This window comes from Sorex fumeus, unplaced genomic scaffold (assembly GCF_029834395.1).
Source record: "Sorex fumeus unplaced genomic scaffold, SorFum_2.1 ptg000169l, whole genome shotgun sequence".
Classification (NCBI taxonomy): Eukaryota; Metazoa; Chordata; class Mammalia; order Eulipotyphla; family Soricidae; genus Sorex; species Sorex fumeus.
Window position 1 is genome coordinate 13124297 of NW_026606226.1, and position 20201 is coordinate 13144497.

The following is a 20201-nucleotide window of genomic DNA, read 5'->3' on the forward strand; positions in this document are numbered from 1 at the left end:
CCGGGCCCCGCGGGAAGCGCGCCCTGATTGACAGCTGCGCCGGCCCCCAAAGAGCCTCGGCGGAGATGCGGATCCGCGGGTGGGTGGTGTAGACACGCTGCCCGCGCGCCCGGTGCCCGCTCCCCGCCGCGCAGCGCGCCCAGCCCGCCGCCGTCCCCCGGCCCGCGCGCGGCCCGGCGCTCGGAGCAGGACCCCGCCGGCGCGCCAGGCCCCCCAACCCCCCGCCGAGGCCGCGTCCGGCCAGGCTCTCGCTGCCCCGCTTGGGCCGGCGGGCGCTCGCCCCGGCTCACCATGCACTGCCACGCGGAGGTGAGGCTGAGCTCGCCCGGCCAGCTCAAAGCAGCCAGGCGGCGCTACAAGACCTTCATGATCGACGAGATCCTGTCCAAGGAGACCTGCGACTACTTTGAGAAACTTTCCCTCTACTCGGTGTGCCCGTCGCTGGTGGTGCGACCCAAGCCCCTGCACTCCTGTACGGGTAAGACTTGGCCCCCGTCGGGGCCTTCCGGGGGTGCGGTGGCTTTCCAGCTGGTGCTACCGAAGGGCGACTGGAGGGGACCTCGGGATTTTTCTCCTGGGCCCCCCCCCCTGGTCAGTGGTGGGCAGCCTGGGAAGGGCCGGGCTAGCGGTGGACCCTGGCCAGGTCGGAGGTGATGCGCCGGGCGAGCTGCAGACGCGCTGGGTTTCCGCGCGCTCCTTCCCGGCACCGTTGTGCTCCGAAGGTCAAACGCTGAACCGGCTTCTGTACCCAAACCCGTGTTTGGGGAAGTGACGGTGCTACCTGTCCCCGAGTGAGATTGTTCTCCCGACCCCCCCCCACCCCCCACCAACCCTCCCAGAAATTTCGCGAGTCGTCCGCGTCCTGAAGTTCTCCAAAACTGGACTTTAAATTTACCCGGCGTTCTGGAATCTGTCGCCTTGTGATGCGCCCAGAGGTCAACCCCTGTTTGTTTGGAGTGCCTGAAAAAAAAGCTCCCAGCGCAAACTATTTAAAAAAAAATAATAATTCTCAAATCCGGCTTCTTTTTTTCTACGAACGCACAGGCCAATAGGCACAGTGAAGAAAAGAAAAAGCGTTTAGGACATACTTTGAGAAAGTCGATTTAAGAAGGAAATACGCCCAAAGATACGCTTTTTCTTTATTTTTTTCTTTCTTTTCTTTCTTTTTTTTTCTTAACGCAACGTGGCGTTTTCAGAGCAGCCCCGGAAAAGTACCCCGTTAATTATAAGAATTTAGGCGATTTAAACGTAGATAGAGCAGAAGAAGAAAGTAGTTATTCCCCTGCCCCCAACACACAAATTATTGACTGTTTTCATCTAATGGGGAAAAAAAATCACATAGTGTATTCCAAAGCAAAAGAACGTTTGGGATTCTCCTTGTTGCATGGAAGACCTTAAATCCATTAGGGATAACATTACAAAAGCAATTTGGGGAAGATTTGTGAAATTTTCAGGCCCCCCAGCTTGCACCAAACACCTCATCCCTCAATCTGTGTATATCTGGGAATACTCACAGCAAAGGGCTTTTGTAACCGCGCTGTTCCTGCTGGCATTCAGATTAAATGAAAACTTCCTTCGCTTATGTTTGTGTCAACTCTAGTCTGAAGTTAGAAGAAGGCCTGATCATAACAAAAACGTGTACGACTGATTTTTTTTTTAAAAAAGAGTGAACAAGTAGGAAAATTGAGGAACAAGGTCGTTTGATGTTGATAGTTTTATTTGTGTCTTTGCTATGAGCTTCATTCTGCTGGATGATGAGCAGAAATACGTCTGTCTATGTACATATATGACACAGGGGCGCATTGTGTGTGGTGAATTTACATATGGTAGGGGAGGCAGGTTTAACCTTGTTTTGAACATAAATAATCATTTGCTACAGTAACTCTGGATCCCTGGGAGGGCCAGAGAGGATCTTTTGATCCCAAATTTCAGTGCATTGTGCAAAGAGATCTGAAACAGCGACTTGTCCGAAGGCCCTGGGTCCCGGGGATAGTCCTCAGCAAGATTTTTCTCAGCGTCGGGCCACACAGTGACATGAGGCAGTGTTTTCCTGGCTCCTTGCTTGCCTGTGCTACATTGGATCACGGTGGTAAACCTGCCAGAAAAAAAGTAATAACTAGACTCAGTGCACAGCGGGCTAGTCGTTGGCCTGGGCTGAGTTAATTCTGGGTTTTATTGAACTTATGTGGAAAGGAAACAGGGGAAACAAGAGGGTCCTGAGTGTTCCGAGGGTCCTCCGTGCAGAAACCAGTTTTGCTCCGTTTCCTGTGTTGGAAGTTTGTCGACGGTGGCCTGGCATCATTTTCTTGCTCTGTCCTTTCAGCCCTTGCTTCTGCTCGTTCTTTGGAAATGAGTCCTGATTTGGCTGTAGTTGAGATTTAAAATACAGAAACTAGGATTTGCCAGTGGAATTAAACCCATTAAAAAAAAAAAAAAACGGCTACAGTGGTCGAACCTTTCAGACCATGAGCTTCTGGTGGGGTTTATGGTTTCAGTTAAACCCTCGTCGGTGTATTAGGTCATGGGAATCCCATTAGCGACCTCTCAAGGGTTTTGCAGATACCATATTTTCAAAGCATTTTTGTTGTTTCAAGTTTATGTTCAACATCAAAAATCTTAGATTGGATGAACTGAACTTTTTTTTTAAAATCAGTTCCAAAAAGAGTGATACACTGCTGGCATTGTTTTAAAATCTCTCCCTCCCTCTCTCTCTCTCTCTCTGTGTATATGTACATATATGTATACACACACATACATGTGTGCATTTTCTGACCGAAAATAATTAGTGGTTTTGGTGGAACCAGTATCAAAAAAAGATTCAAATCAAATGAAAGGCATAAATGGCAATGAAAGGTTCTCCTTCTTTGTTTTTCTAATCAGAACAAAATGTGTACTAAAAAGTTGAATAATAGAAAGTGAACTTTGTCAGGTAAAATAGTGAAAACTAAGGTGAATAAAATTTACTCCCTGTTCAGTAACTACATAAAATTGGGGTGGAAAGCATTCTGAAAGCTCTGCCTAATTAAGCAGTCCTTGGGATTTAGACGTCGTAACTCACATGTCAGTCTCAGCGCGGAGTGCATGCATTCAAGTAAACCAGAAATGGAAACATTTTTCATCAGGCAGATAATCATTTGACAGTGGCTTATTATTTGCTACTCCAATCTTGATGAAATACCTTTAGAAAAGTATTATTTATGGTTTCTAAAACCTAACATGCAATTCTTTTAGCCTTAGAGTGCCTTCTCGAGTGTATTAAGTTATTAATGTACATTATTAAACGTTAATGGCTTCCCAATAAATCTCCCAAATGACTTAATAGACTTTGAGGAAGGGAATCCTTTATTTGAAGCCAAATCAAAGGGCTAGTGAATGCTCAGTTAAAAAAAAAAAGCCTCTCAAGAGGCTTGCTTTGAGGGAAGAAAAACCTGGTTCCTCATATCATTCATTGGTAGGGTGTGGAATATGTTTAGCATGAATTTACATTTGAGCGAGCCGGTTTTTTTTTTATTTTCCATCTTTCCTATCTGATAACAGTAATTCCCCCCCTGACAGTGGAAATACGCTGCACTGAAGACTTGGTGAGGATTTCTCATCAGATGTGTACACATTGACAGTGATCACAGACCTGAATCTGGTGCCACTCATGACAGCCTTCATCCTTAACCCTTTGCTGGTTGGGCCGTGTGTGTCGGTGGGGGGGGGGGGGGGGGGGGAGCTGGCTGCTTGGAGTTGAAGACCTCTTACACTCGGTACAGGAGTTTGTGAAGTTTTGCTCTTTGCAGTGGGAGTTTTGGAAAATTGACTGAACTTCTCACTGGGAGGGGTACAAGGGGAAAAAAAAAGAGAGAGAGATGGGTAATTTACTTCCTCCCTGCTAAGGACGTACATGTAAAAGAGTAAATGAACTCTTCAGGGTGTTTACATGAGGATGGGGGGGCTGTGGAATGGGAGAATGAATCCACAGTGCTAATTACTGACAATTGGTTACGATTATTTCTGCTTATCACATCCAGTTACCGCAGGTTTGTACATGCCTGTTTAGGAGAAGGTTGAGTGGCCGTGTTTGGATATTCGGCCACCTGTAACCATCCATACTGCTTTAGGGTTCCATGAAAACTGAGCGTTTTAATTCCTGTCCCCTTCTTGGGCTCGGTGGCCTTCAGAAACCTGTCTCAGCGAGCTGACTGAGGGGTGTCAGGAGTTCTCAGCAACCCTAAGACGAGTTTCCATGGAGAAGATGCATCTTTTGTCGGGTGCTGGAGTCCCACCCGGGCCTGAAAACAGAATTGAGTTCAAGCTCTGTCGTTGTGAGGGGACTCGGAAATCTGGCCCAGCTCCATGTCACGCCTGTGAATGATCTTTGTGGTCACGCCCAAGCGACAGCCAACTCCCCAGTTAAAAGGGGGCACTTGGGAAAGGGTGTATCTCTTCGGAGGGGCCACTGAGAACATCGTATCGCTTGGTGGGTCAGAGAGAAACACCTTCTTTGGGGAGCTGGGGGCCTAGGCTCTGCTTCCTGGATTTGGTTCCACTGATTCCCTAGACCTCAGCTGGGTCTTGGAGTCAGAGACCAAAATAAATAAATAAATAAAATTAAAAAATTTTGAAAACCCTTGGAAGTTGGGAACCGGAGAATCAGACCCTGGAATGTTAATGGAGAAATGTAAACTGGGCTTTGGGAAAATGATCATTATCAACAAGCAGTTGTATTTGTGCCTCTGGCAGATAGATCAGCCATTAGTCATCGAGCTTCTGTTCCCATTCAAAGGGATAATAAATTAGAGGATGCAGATATAAACTCTCAGCCAGGGTCAGAATTTATCTGGCGCTGAGCTCCGCGGGGCTCCTCCGTGGCTTGTCGTGACTCCTGAACTTTTCTGTTAAATAGACCCAGGCAGGCAGAGAAGTCGGAGTTGACTCTTAAACCTTTCACGGGCAGTGTCTTCCACTGATACAATTTTTCTCATCCCAGATGGAAAACTGAATAGGAATTAAATTTGCGAGTTAAAAGGCTCCTCTGGTGCCTGTGCGAGATCTCTGGGACCTTTGCTGGTGATCGGGTTCGGTCGCTGTTTCTGTTTTGTGTGGCGATGGTTCTGCTGCCAAGTTTGTTTTCATTTTCCATTCTTGTTCTTGACGAACAGCTGGGAGAAGCAGAAGGTTCTTCCGAGTATCTTGGAGAAGTACTTCGAAGCTTTTTGGTGGGGTACTCTCCAGGGGCTGAGATGTCCCCCGAGAACCATGCCTGCTTTTTCTCACTGGAGGTAATTTCTCTTTGAGTCCCACCTCAAGGACACCAACCCCAGGAAATTGCGAAATCTCAGCGTGACTGATTCTCTGAGGGAGCCAGTTGCCATGAGCTATGTTGCTGGGTGCTTGGTGGTTGTCTCTCGGGATTGAAAGCCGAATTGGGAACCCGTGCAGGAAGGGAACTGCTCTCAACGCCATCAGGAGAGGAAGTGAAAAGATTCTTTGGTTGAATACAGGAAGAAGCAGGGGTCATCTTGGAAGGTCCTTTTCATTTCCAGGAGAGTTGGTGGGGTGGGGTGGGGCGGGGAAGAGGGAGGAAGAGTCTCTAGCTCAGGGCCCTTCAGAGTGGCAAAACCAAGGTGGCTTCCAAAAGCCAATTTGTTGGTGATCGGGAGCTTCTTTGGGAATGAGGTGAGACCGCCCCTCGTTGCACATAGCATTCCCATATCAATCCAGAAGCATCTTTTTAGGTGTTATTTACATTTTTTTTCCAATCAGAGAAGATGAAGACTAGAGATGAAAAAATCCTAGGCAGTTCTGGATCTGGGCCTCCTGTGTGTGCTTCTGCAGGTGTTGGGGGTCTTCCTTGTTCCCCAAAGCCCCCCCATACTTCCCACTCATCAGTCAGAGCCAGGTTTGTTGGGGTGTCACAGCCGAGACAGGCGCTGAGGGTCTTGGGGAAATGTGAGTTGCAGATTCCAAGGATTTGGATGTGATGAATGGGCTGGACTGCGTTTGTGTTTCTCTTCGGGGGACAACTGTGTCCCAGGCCCACGCCGTCATTCCTCTTTCCCCGTGGCACCTGAGATAGACCCTTGACCTCGTAACCAAGAGCTCCCGAAAGCTTAAGACTTTCCCCGTAAGGAATAGAGAAGACTTGAGGATTTGGGGGTCAGACCCCCCCCCCGCAAGTGAAATCCCTTTGTCTACCTGCAGGTTTATGGGAACCTACAGTTCTTCCTCCTCCTTCCATTTAAATGCCAGAACCAGATATCATGAGAATTTATTAGTATCAGGTCCGTGGATGAACTTGATGGGGTTAACCAAATACATACTTATTTGCATTTTCATAAGCGAGGGCTTATTTTTCATTTCATTTCATTTTATGTTGGTGGTGGGGGAGGGAGTTGGGTTGGGTTTGGTTTGGTTTGGTTGCTAGCCAGAGAACCTTTGCAAATGCTCAGGATTTCAATTTGTTTTTAATTACCGTTTAATAACAGTTAGACAAAGAAATGCCTTGTGAAAATGAATGCTCTAAATAAAAACACAGTTAATTTTCCATTACAGTGGCTCTAATTACTCATCATCACCCGAGCATTTTTATAAGGCAATTTAACTTCTTGAAAGTGGAAACTTGGCAGACATTTAAGGAAGAAAGCATTGCACCTAGATAGATATCAGAGGACGAGCTAATTATATTCGAGCCAGGCTTGATGCTTACACACAGTTGCTCTGAAGATGAAGTTGGGGGTGGGGGGTGCGGTCTTTCTTTAACACATCGACACCAGGTGCCAACCCCCCAGTGGCTCACTTTTGGATGTGGCTTCATTTACAAAAAATGCAGTGTTTGTCAGGAAGGGCCCCGACTTCTTTCATGCCAGGGCAAAGAGAATACAGGCTATGTGGAGTGACATCTTTCTGAGTGTCATAAGTCCATCCACCAAGGGTCCCTGCTGTCACAGGGGGAGCTGAGTTAGAACGAGTCACTTGGCCTGGAGGACAGCTCGTAGCTGAGGGAGGCAGGCCAGGGCTGATGGCCATAGCAGACCACATCTGCAGAGCACATCCAGGCCCCGAAGTTCCCGGGATTCCGTTGGATGGCGTCTCTAGCTTGCCCCATGTCCCTGTGAAGGAACAAACCCTCCTGGCTATGGGGAGAGAAAATTCTTTTCCTTCTGCAACACACATCGACTAACTTGGATGTCCCCTGGGTAATGTCTGTGTTCTTGGGTGATTATTAAAAACAACTTACATATGTGATAAGTGATAGGATAATTGTGCTTTCACTTTTCTCACTCAGGTGTCACTTCTGACAGGTGGGATGTCCGGATAGGTGGGATGTCCTGGTCTGACAGGTGGGATGTCCGGATGACCTGGGGCAGGTGAAATCTTAGGCAGTCCTGGCTGCATGTCCATGCCAGGAATACCCGCCAGATCCCTCAGCCCTGTTATCCTCCTAACCTCTGCACCTCACCTCCTTCTTCCTGAAGTTTGGCTCCTTCTGGAACATAACCATGGTTGCCGCTGAGGATAATGGTCCTTTCATGGGAATGCTGAGACGGTCACAGCCCCATGTAGATAGAAGGTCGGTATGGGTTGGATGTTGCATTTAAGCAAGAGTTAGGGGAATTCACTGACTGTTCACACGGTTTCCTGATGGTCACTTGCAAGCAATGGGGTCTTGACAGTAAGGCTCTGTAGGATGGAGAGGAGCAGTCAGGTAATTGTTTTGCCCAGCACTTTCCATCTCCCAGGGAGCTGCAGACTTGAAAGAAGTACGTGGTTTATGCCCTGAAGTTTTGTATTCCTCCTCCTCACAAATGGTTGATATTTGGCCCAGGAGGGAGGGCTCTGCATGTTATGTGACCAGCACTAGACTGAGTGTTCTTGGATCCACTTCCTGTCATCCTTCCAACTAGGAATGATTGGTGGGGATGAGGGGGCCTCAGGGGGTTCTAAGCAGTGCTCAGGGGTCCGGGTGCCATTCCCAACCTTTCCTGGCCAGTCGGCTGGAAGGTCGAATGCTTGGGCCTGAGACTGTGTCACTGCTTGGACCCTGGGATGCTGGAACCCACCAAGGTCACACCTACCATTGCTCAGGGATCCATGTAGTGTGGAAGGTTGAATAGGGGGTTCCATGCATGCAAATCATGCACCCTCACTCCTATACGCAAGTTTATTTTCTGGCTCCTTATTCTGGGGGTGCTCAAGCAGTGTTGGGACCTGGTAGGGAATTGAATGCATCTCTCACGTGCTGAGCACATGCTCCTACTCTGATCCGTCCTACTCCAGCACATGCACTGTCTTTGGTCCGTGCGTCCTCCCTCCCTCCCTCCTTCCCGCCCTCTTCCTTCTCCCTGCTGGGGCTCTGTTGGGGTGGGTGGGTGGAACTCACCTGCCCTGCTCCTGGTTGCCCCAGAGGAAGCAGCCTGGAACGGGGACGGGGACGAGAGACATCTCAGCTGTATGTTTCTCTTTCAGTTTTTCTTTTCTCTCTCTTTACTCTCTTTCTCTCCTTTATGTCTGCTTGCTTTCTCTCTTTCACTTTTCTCTCCATTCATTTGTTCATTCGTTCCTTCCTTACCTCTCCCGCCCTCCCTCCCCTTCCCCCCTCTCTCATGGAAATCTGACAAGGTCAGTAACTTCCTCAAAGCCCTTGAATCTACCAACCTGAAGGAGGAAACATGGCATGTCAAAGACGTGGAACTAGATGAACTGTGAGCAGGAAGAGCCAGAGTAGAAGGAGGTACTAGGTCCTGCCCATCAGCTCATCACCAATGACAGCGCCTGGCAGTGGCAACTGCTGACCATGTCGGGGCAGCCGGGCCGCTCAGGGCCAGGGGAGCAGTGTTCAGTGCCACTGCAGATGGGCACGCCCAGTGAACTGCAGGCACAAACACACCTGCAACTCAGCAGCTCCACCTCTGCGTGTGCCTTGAGAAATCCCCGTGTGTGTGTGTGTGTGTGTGTGTGTGTGTGTGTGTGTGTGTGTAAAGGTACACTGTGAAAGTGGGTGCTTCTTCTGAGCCCTTGGCAACCATTTCACTGCCTTTCACAGGGGAAGGGAAAAAATCGCACGCGCTTGTATTTCAAAGTGGTCTGAAAAGTTGTGATAAAAAAAAGAAGCAGCCCAGGTTCGTGTAGTGGTGTCAGAAATTTTGGAAATTCCTTATTGGGGAAACCAATACATTGATGCAGCCTGGCGAGATCCTGGAAACCTGCGATCGGGCCCCAAAGGTAGCAAAGCCCTGGGTCCAGCAAATTTTATTTTCCTGCCTAATAATTTTACATAAAGAGGGAATACAAAATTCCCTGAGGCCAGTGTGGGCAGATGTGATGATTTGACAGAGCCAGGTGCAGAAGATGCAGCTCAGCGGTCAGCCCTCGCCTGGCAGGTGTGAAACGCTCTCCTTGCTCCAGCCCCAGAGAATGCACTGAAAAAGTTTTGCCATAGAGACACGGATGCTCATGGCAGCTTTCTTTGTATTTGCTGTCTATTTGAAATTTTTTTATCAAAGAAACATTGAAAAGTGATACTACGGGAACGCCCACATACTCAGGAAGCTCTTGATGTTGTGGAACTTTCGGTGACTTTCTAAGCAGTTTTTCTACTTCCACAGAGACGTTTTTCAATGCCGCCTTTTAGCTCCCTGGTCTCTCAGCAGGGTGGAGGGAAAAATGCTATAATTAGACACTTGTGCATAATCCACACAAGAAGAAACCTTGGTGGTTTCTGAAGTTGGCTGTCACTTGATTCCTCTGGGGAGGGGACATTATGTATCGCTGGGATAAGTGCTGTTTCCCCGAGTAAGACTTTGGCAGGGGAGTCTCAGAGCAGGATGCTTGGTGCTTGGGCTGAAAAGACTCGCCGGGGTGGTGTTTGTTTCTAAACACACATCAATAACCACACAAACAAGGGTTGTTAGGTCGTCCCCCCTGTTCTTTTTGAACGATGTTTGGGATCCCCACAGTTCCCTTTGATGACACAGTGCTAATAGGGTATACGACCTCTGCTTTCTAGCGTGGCTCATTGTCGCTGAACATTTAACTTCAAACGTATTGTCTAGGGACAGCTGAGATCAAACAGCAGAGAATCGGGACGTGTCAAATTGTGGCTTCTTCGCAAGAAAGAGCAGCACTGAGGTTGGCAGAGCAACTGACTGAGTTCTCTCCCTTCTGCAATCACAACGTAATTTGCCGATGAGTGGGGCCATTGCACTGTGTAGAGGGCTGTCTGGGAGGTTAATGAATGGCCACCTGGGGGGTTGGAGGACTTAACCCAGGCCACATTATTCCACAGTGACAACTGTGGTGGCAGATGCTCCCTTGAGCCTCTCTTCACAGCCAATCCCGTTCTTCTCCTCTTTGCAAAAGAGTTCCCGTAAAGAACGATGACCCTTTTGTAGATGCGCTGGCATGCATGTGGGACTGAGGGGGATGATTTTCTGGGTGATTTTCCCTTGATGGGGAAACGGGTTGAGTTTGTCAAAGCATTGATCTCTGAAGACCTCAGCCTGCTGCTTCTGTGCCAGCAGAAGCAGAGGAGGCATCAGCAGCAAGTCCACCCAGGGCAAGATGGGCAGCGCCCAGAGCTGCCTCACTTTCCCGGTGCTCGGCACAGCTGGAGGATCAAGGACCCTTAGGCAGGAGGCTGCAGGAGCAAGTCCTTTCCTGCAGAGAAACAGTTGCCTGGGCTGAAGCTGCCTTGGGAACTAGCATTCGTGTCTTCCTTTCTTGCTCCATTCAATGTCCCAGGCAGTCTGACTCCTCATAGGAGGGACTAGTGTGGGCAGGGAGCATTATTATTATTATTATTATTTTATTGATTTTTGGATCACACCCGGCGATGCTCAGGGGTTGCTCCTGGCTCTGCACTCAGGAGTTACTCCTTGTGGTGCTTGGGGGACCATATGGGATGCTGGGGATTGAACTCGGGTCGGTCGTGTGCAAGGCAAATGCCCTACCCGGTGTCCTATCTCTCTGCCCCGAATGACGAGCAATTGTATTGAAATCATTGGTGAATCACTCCCGAGGAGATGATGGGGAGGATGTCATTCATTTTTGTTATCTCTGCACATCACGGCAACTGATTCGTGCTTCGTTGAGCACATTACGTTGTGGATCGTGGGAGCAGCCTCATTCTCAGGCCTACCCAGAGTCCAGGAGTGCACACTGTCGATTAGAGCCCACTCTGGTTGTTGTCCCAAGATGCTGAGCCTCTGGCAGCTGGGACAGTTAGTGGCATAAGCACAGTGGGCTTCACTTGGGGGCAGTGGGGTGGGGGAAGCTGCAAAGAGAACTCCAGAGGGATCACCAACAGGCACCGTATGCTAGTCGAGTGCCTGTGTACGGGGAGAGAGAGCCATCGTGGTCATCATCGTGGTCCACAAGGTTTAGGTCCCTGGAGGAAGTGTCAGAGCCGAGGCTGGAAGTTGGTTCTGTCTTTCACGGGTTCAGTTCCTTTCCCTGGACAGCCGTGGGAAGCAGATATCCAGCCCACCTCTCTCTACGTAGGTCCCATACAAGTCTGATGCAAGTCAGCACCATCAGAGTTTGTTTGAACCTGTTAACTCTTTTACTTCTACTTGTAATTTCCAACAGTGGGTCAGGCAGTCTTTTATTACCTGTGATAACTCGGGGTCCTGGACGATTCCAGAAGAGGTCGAATAAGCAGGGGGCTGTATTGGGGTGGAGTGGAGGAGTTGCAAGGTTGTTGACCTGCTCTTTGGGGGAACTGTGTGGCAGTGACATGTCTTATTGCCAATAGTTGTGACGACCCCAAGGGTCTTTAGATCCTGGTGTTTCTTGAGCTGTGACTCTGGGTAAAGTCCAGGGTGGACTCATCCATCCACCCACTCATTCATTTATTCATTTCATTCATTCCTGGGAACAGAGAGAAAGCATTTTAGCAACTTCTGGCAAGTTAAGGCTTGGAATATTGTCCCCAGAAATAGTCATGAATGGGGGGAAAGTCTGACCATTGGGGGGCTGGGAGGAGGTATCTCTCAAACAAGGACGCCAGTTTGTGTCACATTATATCTGATGGGCCCAGGCCAACTCTGGGACTCTATTTATGACGAGGCTCTTGGGAACCTGCTGTCCTGCAGGTAAGAGCATGGAGAGGAAGTGGTTGTAATTTTCTCCCCAGACTCGTGAGTAGGGTAGGACATCCTGGTCAGCCGTAGGGGGTCACCATCCTGGAGCAGTGTGCCTTCGGTGGCCTCTGTGACCTTCGGCATGACTTCAACCCACTGCCACTCCATTTCCTCCTCTGTAAAAGGAAGAATCTCCGCCATCTGGTAGGGTTAGTCATGTCGATGTCATGAGCTAATGGACAGAGAGCTCTGAGCAAGCTTCCTGGCAGGTAAGGGCTCAGTAACTGAGTGCTTCTGTTAAAAAACAATTAGCTCATGATAATAGCCTCCTGGTGCTGCCTGCCGTGCAGCACAGCCCTTTAGGGAAGGAAAGATCACTGTTCTTGGGGAATTAAACTCAAGAAAAATGAAATACTCTTAAAAAAAAAAAAACCACCCACTACACTCCAGGGCATTCTTGCGGGCTGTGTCAGTGCCTCCCTCCCTGCTCGGGCTTCTTGCTCCCTGGGTGGTCCCCTGGGCCAAGTTCTGCTCATGCCTGAATAGGTGCATTTCCCTCCCTGCCCCTTTCTGTTCCCCGGAGCTCAGACTTCTGGAAATTCAGGTCAAAGCACCAACGGCACAGAACATGCTTTGTCACTTGACTTTTTTACAAGAGTGGCCCAGGGTTCGTGGCTGGCCCTCAGGAGACATTTCCTCCCACGCCCAGGGGAGGTGAAGAAGTGTTCTAGAAATCAGGGCTGCTCTTCTCACCAGGAAGTCGCTTTGCTTTGCTTCCATCAAGAATGGACATGTGTGCTCTTTGAAGAGAAACTCTTATTCTTGTCTTTTTTCTTGTCCTCTGACTTTAGGGCATCAAGAAACTACTACTTTACTTTTTAATGTCTTACTTTAGAGCACTAAGAGGGAGAAAGAAATCAGTGGAGACCTTCTCTACTAAGAAAGGTTTTTGGGGAATTAAAATCAAGAAAAATGAAATACTCTAAAACAACAACAAAACAACAACAAAAACATCCACTTCACTCCAGGGAATGAAAAAAGGTAGCTTTTTTTGGTTGACTAATTTGTCATTCTCTTGGCTATGGGGGCTCTGTGATTCTGAGGGAATTCTGACAGAAATTCCTATTTTTACAGGTTTCCTGATCGCTGGGGCATAGTGGGGATTAAGTTCATGACTCTTTTCCAAGCACTTGTTGCTGACTTTGTGCAGAGAGATCACCAGGATGAGGGGGTACATGGGTTTCCTGTCACTGGGGTTTTTGGAGGACGGGTCCCTGCTGGCGAAATACCTGTATTGGCGCACCCCGCCACAGCGTGAGAAAAACTCTTCTGCTGAGTTCTCTCCGTCCCCAGAATGTAGGAGGTCCCAGAGAACAGGGAGGTGCCACCGTCCCAACCATTTATAATGATGACTCCTCCGGGCTCTCTGACCTCATCCGGGTTCAGTGGCGGGTGTGGTCCTGAGGAGGAGATGCAGGCCTTGACATCACAGTGGCCACAAAGCATGATGGACATGAGCAGAGAGTGCAGAGAAAGAGGACTGAGGGGACCCACGCACCTTGGTACCATGGAGCCTTTGGGTTCGCTGTGGTTGAAGGAGGCATTGTTGGAGCTGTGGGTCTGGGGCCTCTTGCTCAGGCTCTTCTGTCCCGAAACTTCAGAGAAGCCAACTGCCTGCCCTTCTAGTCCAGAGGGCAGTGAGTGGGCAGACCTGGGTGAGGGCTGGGACGCGAGAAGGAATGTCGCCAAGGGGAAGGGGAAGTTGGGGGGAAGGAAACCAGTCATGCTGCTGGAACAGGGCTCCTCAGAGGCTCCCTCAGCATTCATTGTCCTTACTAGGAGAACAAACGCGAAGATGAGAAGGGGCCATTTCAACTTGGAGATTGTCTTGGGAGTACGTGCTTCTTGTCAGAGGCGTTCCTCATAACTGACAGCAGTCAATGACTTCTGGTTTGGCAATGGCCCGCCCAGCCACACAGGGAGCCTAATTATCATATATATTAATGATCCATTAAAGGGTTTCATCATCTCAGGTCACAGAATATCATTACTGTGGCATTGTAATGCAGTAATGGTATTTCAGGCAGTGCCATGCTGGAAATCGCATGAGGCGAGGGAGGCAAGTGTGGGAGCCAGTTTCAGGGGTAAGTCCTGTCAGGAATCCCCCCTTCGTGGGCCTGCCTCAGCTCTCTTACCTGAGGGGAATATGCAGAGATCTAGTTTGAGGGCGACTCCTTCCTCTCAAGAGAATTCCATGATTTATTCTAGAAAAGTAGGCCAGAGGTAGACCAAATTAGGTGTACCTTCTGTTTTTCTACGGCCACGGGCCAAAGATGCACTTCACATTAGTAAGTGGAGGAGAAGAAACAGAAGAGGAACCTTCCAGAATGTGTGAGCGTTCGATAAAATCCCCACGTGGTATCAATAAAGTTTGGGAACACAGCTACACGTGCTTTGCCTTCCGTATTGTCATGCCATCTGCGCGGAGAGGAGTCATTTCCACAGAGAAGTTTGTGCGCATAGAGTCTCTCAGGGTGATGGGCTGGTACCCTGACAGGAAAAGTGTGCAGAACCCAGAGCAAAGCAGTTGGACACAGGATTCCTCAGTTGTGAAGTCAGATTGTGACCGTGCGTCATTTGTGATGTCACTGTAGGTGATTCCAGACACCCCCACCCCCGGAGGAATAAAAATACCCTCTTTGATTCCCCTTGGACCAGAGCTCTGTCGTCATCCCAGTGAAGTGTAGCGCAGGTGCCAAGGTGGGAACTGAATGGGAAATTTAGCCGGGACTTTCTGAGACTGAGATCAGATGCTTGGCTCTAAGGCAGACATTTCCAAACATTTCTAGAAACAGAACAAGATCTTTCCTCCCTGAGTGTGTGTGTGTGTGTGTGTGTGTGTGTGTGTGTGTGTGTTGGGGGGTTATGTTTAAATATTTGAAACAGTTAAAATATGGGGCTGGGGTGGGCCCTTGTGTTGTTTGATCCCTGGCACCCCATATGATCCCCGAACACCACCAGGAGTGATCTTGAGGGTAGAACCAGGAGTAAGCCCGGGCACCACCTGATATGGACCACCCCAATCCAAAAATACAACAAAAAAGAAAAGATAAATACATACAACAAAGGCATTGGGACTCTGCTGACTTTGGTGATGGTGCGGGTGCTTTTGTCAGTCTAATCTCAGTTCCCCCATGAAATCTTGGGTGGTATTGCTATGCAGAGTATTATAGTCTGATCTAAACTAAAGTGGGGTTTGCTTTATTATTTGAGACTGAGTGGATTCGCCCTCCTGGCGTTGTTCAGTGCCAAGTTGAGGTGACATTTTGTGTGCGTCGTGTATGACCTTGTTGTCAGTCCCTGGAAATAATTAATAATAATAATAATAATAATAATAATGAAATGTTGTGAAATCCCATTCCTCGAGCCTCACCCAGAGGGGGTGGTATGGCCGGATAGAGCACTCTGTCATGAAGCCCGGCTGTGTGTTCATAGAAGGTGGACATTAGGCCAGGCAGCCGGGCCTTCAGGAAGGAGGAAGTGGGGTTCTCTGGTCCAGGCCTGGCTCTTCTTTCTTCAGCAATACCGGGATTTGGGGGAGGCCCTTGTTCTTGCACATGCCTTGGATTCCTGGGGCTCCTCAGGAAAGGGGGTTGTGAGCAGAACCTGATTCGGCCCAGATGTCCTGTTCAGTGTGGGCCCCTCCATCACCAGGCTTGGGCTCCGTCCTTCCACTTAGCATTGACCTCTAAAATGGTCTCGGAGAGGGCGTGACCCAGGGATGCGTTCAGAGGCAGCGTTCTTGATGATGAGTGGTAAAACTTCCGCCTCCCCAAGAGAAGTATGGGCGGCCCCAGCGACATCAGATTTTTCTTACTCTTCATCAGAGGCACTTTTCCAAATGGCAATAACATTAATCACTGTCACTGTCACTGTCCTCCTGTTGATCATCTGTTTGCTCAAGTGGGCCCAGTAACATTGTGAGACTTTGTTGTTACTGTGTTTGGCATATTGAATACGTCATGGGGAGCTTGCCAGGCTTTGCTGTGTGAGCAAGATACTCTCGGTAACTTGCCGGGCTCTCTGAGAGGGGCGGAGGAATCGAACTCGGGTCGGCCAGGTCGGCTGCATGCAAGGCAAACACCCTCCCCACTGTGCTATCGCTCCAGCCCAATAACAATAATAGTCAACGTAAACAAGTTGAAAATGAAGTCAAGTCCTGTTGTTTACTTACTCGGTGTCCAGGCTTAGCTGTCAGTGCCTTCTGTGAATGAGTTTATTTAGTTTCTGCCTCAACTGATGCTTTTTTCCTTTCCCTCAGACAGTTGAGGAAATCATGGGAAGGAGCTGTCTTCCTGGGAGGGAGGGATGGAAGAGGAGGAGAGCGGGAAGTGTTCTGGGGCGTATGGAGATGAACCTCCTTAAGGAAGAATCTCTGGTTTTGACACTGCTAATCCAGGGAACAAACCGACAACAGAAAAACTCTGATCAAAAATTGTGGGTAAACTAGCGATTTTTGTCTATTGAAACGAGATTTAGTTGGCGAGGGTTGGGGGAAGTTGGGTGGGGTCCTCGTGACATTGGCAGAGGGAAGAGTTGTTTTCTGGTGTTGATGTCTGTATGGAAAGTATGCTTTATACCCCAACATTTAAATCACATTTTGTGTGTAATATTTTTGTAGATTCTCTATTATTTTCCTTCAATCAAATAGAAATAAATAAATGTTTTTCACCTTAAGGGAAAAAAAAGAAAAAAAAAAGAAAAGCATGCTTAATTAACATTATGGTCAACCTTGATTCCTCAGCAAAAATGATGTAGAAATAATAACAAAGAAAATGAACTATAGGGGCAAAAAATTAGTAGGTGGAAGAACCCAAGGCCAAACCTTATCATCTGGAACTGACTGAGGAATTTCTGACACCTAAAAAGTGTGATGCTGAGCTGAGTACAACTTCCGCATCAGAGTGATGTTGCTGGGGGCTCCAGGGGCTGGTTCAGTGGCTACAAGAGCCTGTCTTGCAAGTGCGAGGCCCCGAGTTTGGTCCTGGTGCCACCCACATGCACCCAATGCCATCCTGGCAGCTCTACCGTCTAGGACCCTTGGCTCTTCACACATTTGTGAAGTCAAGAGCAGGCAGCCTGGCGTGTGTGAGCACTTCAGCTAAAGTGTGTGCATCCCCTCGTGAGCATGCAGACCACAGGTGTCCACACATCATCATTTCCCTGACCTTGGTCTTCATTTCCAGGCTGGCAAAGGACTCCTAAGAAGATGAGGCAGTTTTTCCCAGAGAGCTGTAAGGTCCTTACCTAGCTGAGATCCTGCTGAACACTTTAGTATCCAGATGCTCTTAGGGAGCTAGAGAGGGACCGTCTGTTCAGTGTTGTGTCTCGATACACAAGCGGTTCTGTAGATCTTGTCCCAGTGTGCGGAGCATTTCTTTTATTTTTAATTATCTGGGGTGGATGTGGTTTAAAGAAAGCTTGTCTTATTGATATCATTTTTAAAAACTGAATATTGTGGGGCCAGAGAGATTGGACAGCAAGCAGGGAGCTTGCCTTGCACATGGCTAATCTAGGTTCAACCGCTAACACCTCATAGGGTCCCCCAAGCCCCACCAGGAGCAAACATAGAGGCAGGAGTAAGCCCTGAGCACCACCGGGTACAATCTCCAAACCAAGTAAAGTAAAGTAAAGGCCCTCCCGTTGATCATCGATTTGCTCGAGCGGGCCCAGTAACGTCTCCATTGGAGACTTTGTTGTTACTGTGTTTGGCGTATCGAATACGTCACAGGGAGCTTGCCGGGCTCTGCCGTGCGGGCGAGATACTCTCGGTAGCTTGCTGGGCTCTCCGAGAGGGGCGGAGGAATCGAACTCGGGTCGGCCATGTTGGCTGCGTGCAAGGCAAACGCCCTACCGCTGTGCTAACCAAAAATAGGTAAATATGTAGAGTAATGTGGATCAACGGTCACTGTCACTGTCCCTGTCCTCCCATTCATCAATTTGCTAGAGTAGGCCCAGTAACATTGTGAGACCTGTTGTTACTGTGTTTGGCATATTGTATACTTCACAGGTAGCTTGCCAGGCTTGTGGGCACAATACTCTCAGTAGCTTGCTGGGCTCTCCGAGCGGGGTGGAGGAATTGAGCTCGGGTCGATCGGGTTGGCTGCATGCAAGGCAGACCCCCTACCCGCTGTGCTATAGCTCCAGCCAGGAGTTCTGGGCTGTAGTGCACTGTGTTGATCAGATGTCCACACTAAGTTCGGTAACCCTTCGGGAGCAGAGGACCACCAGGTTGCCTAAGGAGGGATGGATACAAATATTTATAAAATATCCATAAGCTCAGTTCTGGGCCTTTACACTCAGTCTAGAAAACAGAATGCTTCTTCCTGAAGTACTCTTCTTGACCCCTGTTCAAGGTCACCAGTTTCTCAGAGACTGGGAGATTTGGTAGAGCACAGTCATTGCATGCGTGAGAACCTGGACCACTGAGCATCACTGGTGTGGCCCTGCTACAGCTTTCTACGATGTAAAATGGGGGCAGGGGCTGGGGAGATGGGGCAAAGGCCTCTTTGCCTGCAGGAGCCCTGGCTTTGATCCCCGGCACCATCTGGACCCCTCCAGCATGGCTGGGGGCTACCCCCACCCCAGCCCCATGCGGGGACTAGCCCCTGAGCAGAGGTGGATGTGGCCCCCAAACCCATCAATAGAATGACACGTGTCACGGCCAGAGAGGTGGCTCAGCCCAGGTGATGCCCTAGGGTCCATGCGGGCACTAAACTGCAACCAGCATATCCTCTTCACTTCCTGCCCTCCCTGTCCCACTGCACTGTCCCTCGTCTAGCCTTGGGCCCACCCTGAATCCTGGGAGCTGCTGTACTCGGCCTGCACCCAGGGGTGCATGAGCTCTTTTTCCCTTTAACGGGACTCTGAAAGCGTGAACTCCGAAAGCGTGAACTCCTTTTGCAGAGGGAAAGGAGGAAAGGCACCGTGCCCCCGTGCAGAGGGGTCTTGGGGCTCGGCTCCTCGTGGAGGGACCAGGCGAGCTGCTGTACTTTATTTTCTCTGCCCTGATCGTGAGACAGGTACTGGATGTGCCTGGGCTCATGTCACAGTTGCAAGGAGCTTAAGTGCTCAAATCCTACCCCCATGAAGGATTGATTGAACTCAGGGAGCCTACCTGTCTCCTGTCAGGCACCGGAAACCTCGCCAGCAGGAAGCCCGAGGGAAAAGCCACTGGGGCTGTACCTGATTCTGAAACTTCTTAGCCCAGGGGCCTGCACCCCTAGATGGGTTCCGTTGTGGTAGAAAACACGGCAACAGTGAAAAGGGTCCACAGCCACCAACGACCAGACATTCAAAATCAAATGTGGCATGTTCATGGCCACACTCCTTTGCCATTTCTCTGGCAAGATGGGACTGGGGATGTAAGTCAGTACTCTATTTGTTCCTGCTTTCCTCATCTCTGTGCCCCTGGCATATTTTTGGCATCTAGGGGGTGACAGATATTAAACACAGAGCCAGGTGTCTTCCCACTTTTGCTTGTTTGTTTTATGCACCATGGTTTACGTTGCATACTGCTGATAGGTTTTCATGTGCACGGTATTCCAACCCCACATCCCCACCAGCACCCCCCACTTAGTCCCCCTCAGCCCCCCCCACAGTTCATTCTCCCGTCATGCTAAGTTCTGCAGACCAGCTCTCAGGTTGTGTTGCCTTTGGCCATCCTCTATTCCCTTATTATGTTTCTTGACATCCCGTATCTGAGAGATCATTCTATATCCGCCTCTTTCTGTCTCACTTCATTGAGCACGATGCTCAGAAGGAAAAACTGCGTGATTTCATCTTCATCAGCTTAGTAGGATTCCATTGCCTCTGTGAGCCATAGTTTTTAAAACCCAGTCATCTGTTCTGGGACACTTGAATTACTGACAAACGTTTTGTTTGTTTTTTTGGAGGGGGGGAGCACACCTGGTGATTCTCAGGACTTAGTCCTGCCTCTCCAGTCAGAGGTCACTCCTGGAGGGCTCGAGGGACCTTATGGGGTGCCGGGGATCACACCTGGGTTAGCTGCATGTAAGTGAGTGTCCTGGTCACAGGACTATCACTCCAGATCTTGGCGATTGTGAATAGGGC

The 20201-nt window shown here is 49.3% G+C and overlaps 1 protein-coding gene across 1 annotated transcript in view; it reads left to right on the top strand.

Moving 5' to 3' along the window:
* Window positions 1–291: 291 nt before the first annotated feature.
* Window positions 292–20201, top strand: part of BARX2 (BARX homeobox 2) — a 126939-nt gene continuing 107029 nt past the window's right edge. The window contains 1 exon segment of the mRNA XM_056107555.1: window positions 292–478. Coding sequence (XP_055963530.1) covers window positions 292–478 — 187 coding nt within the window.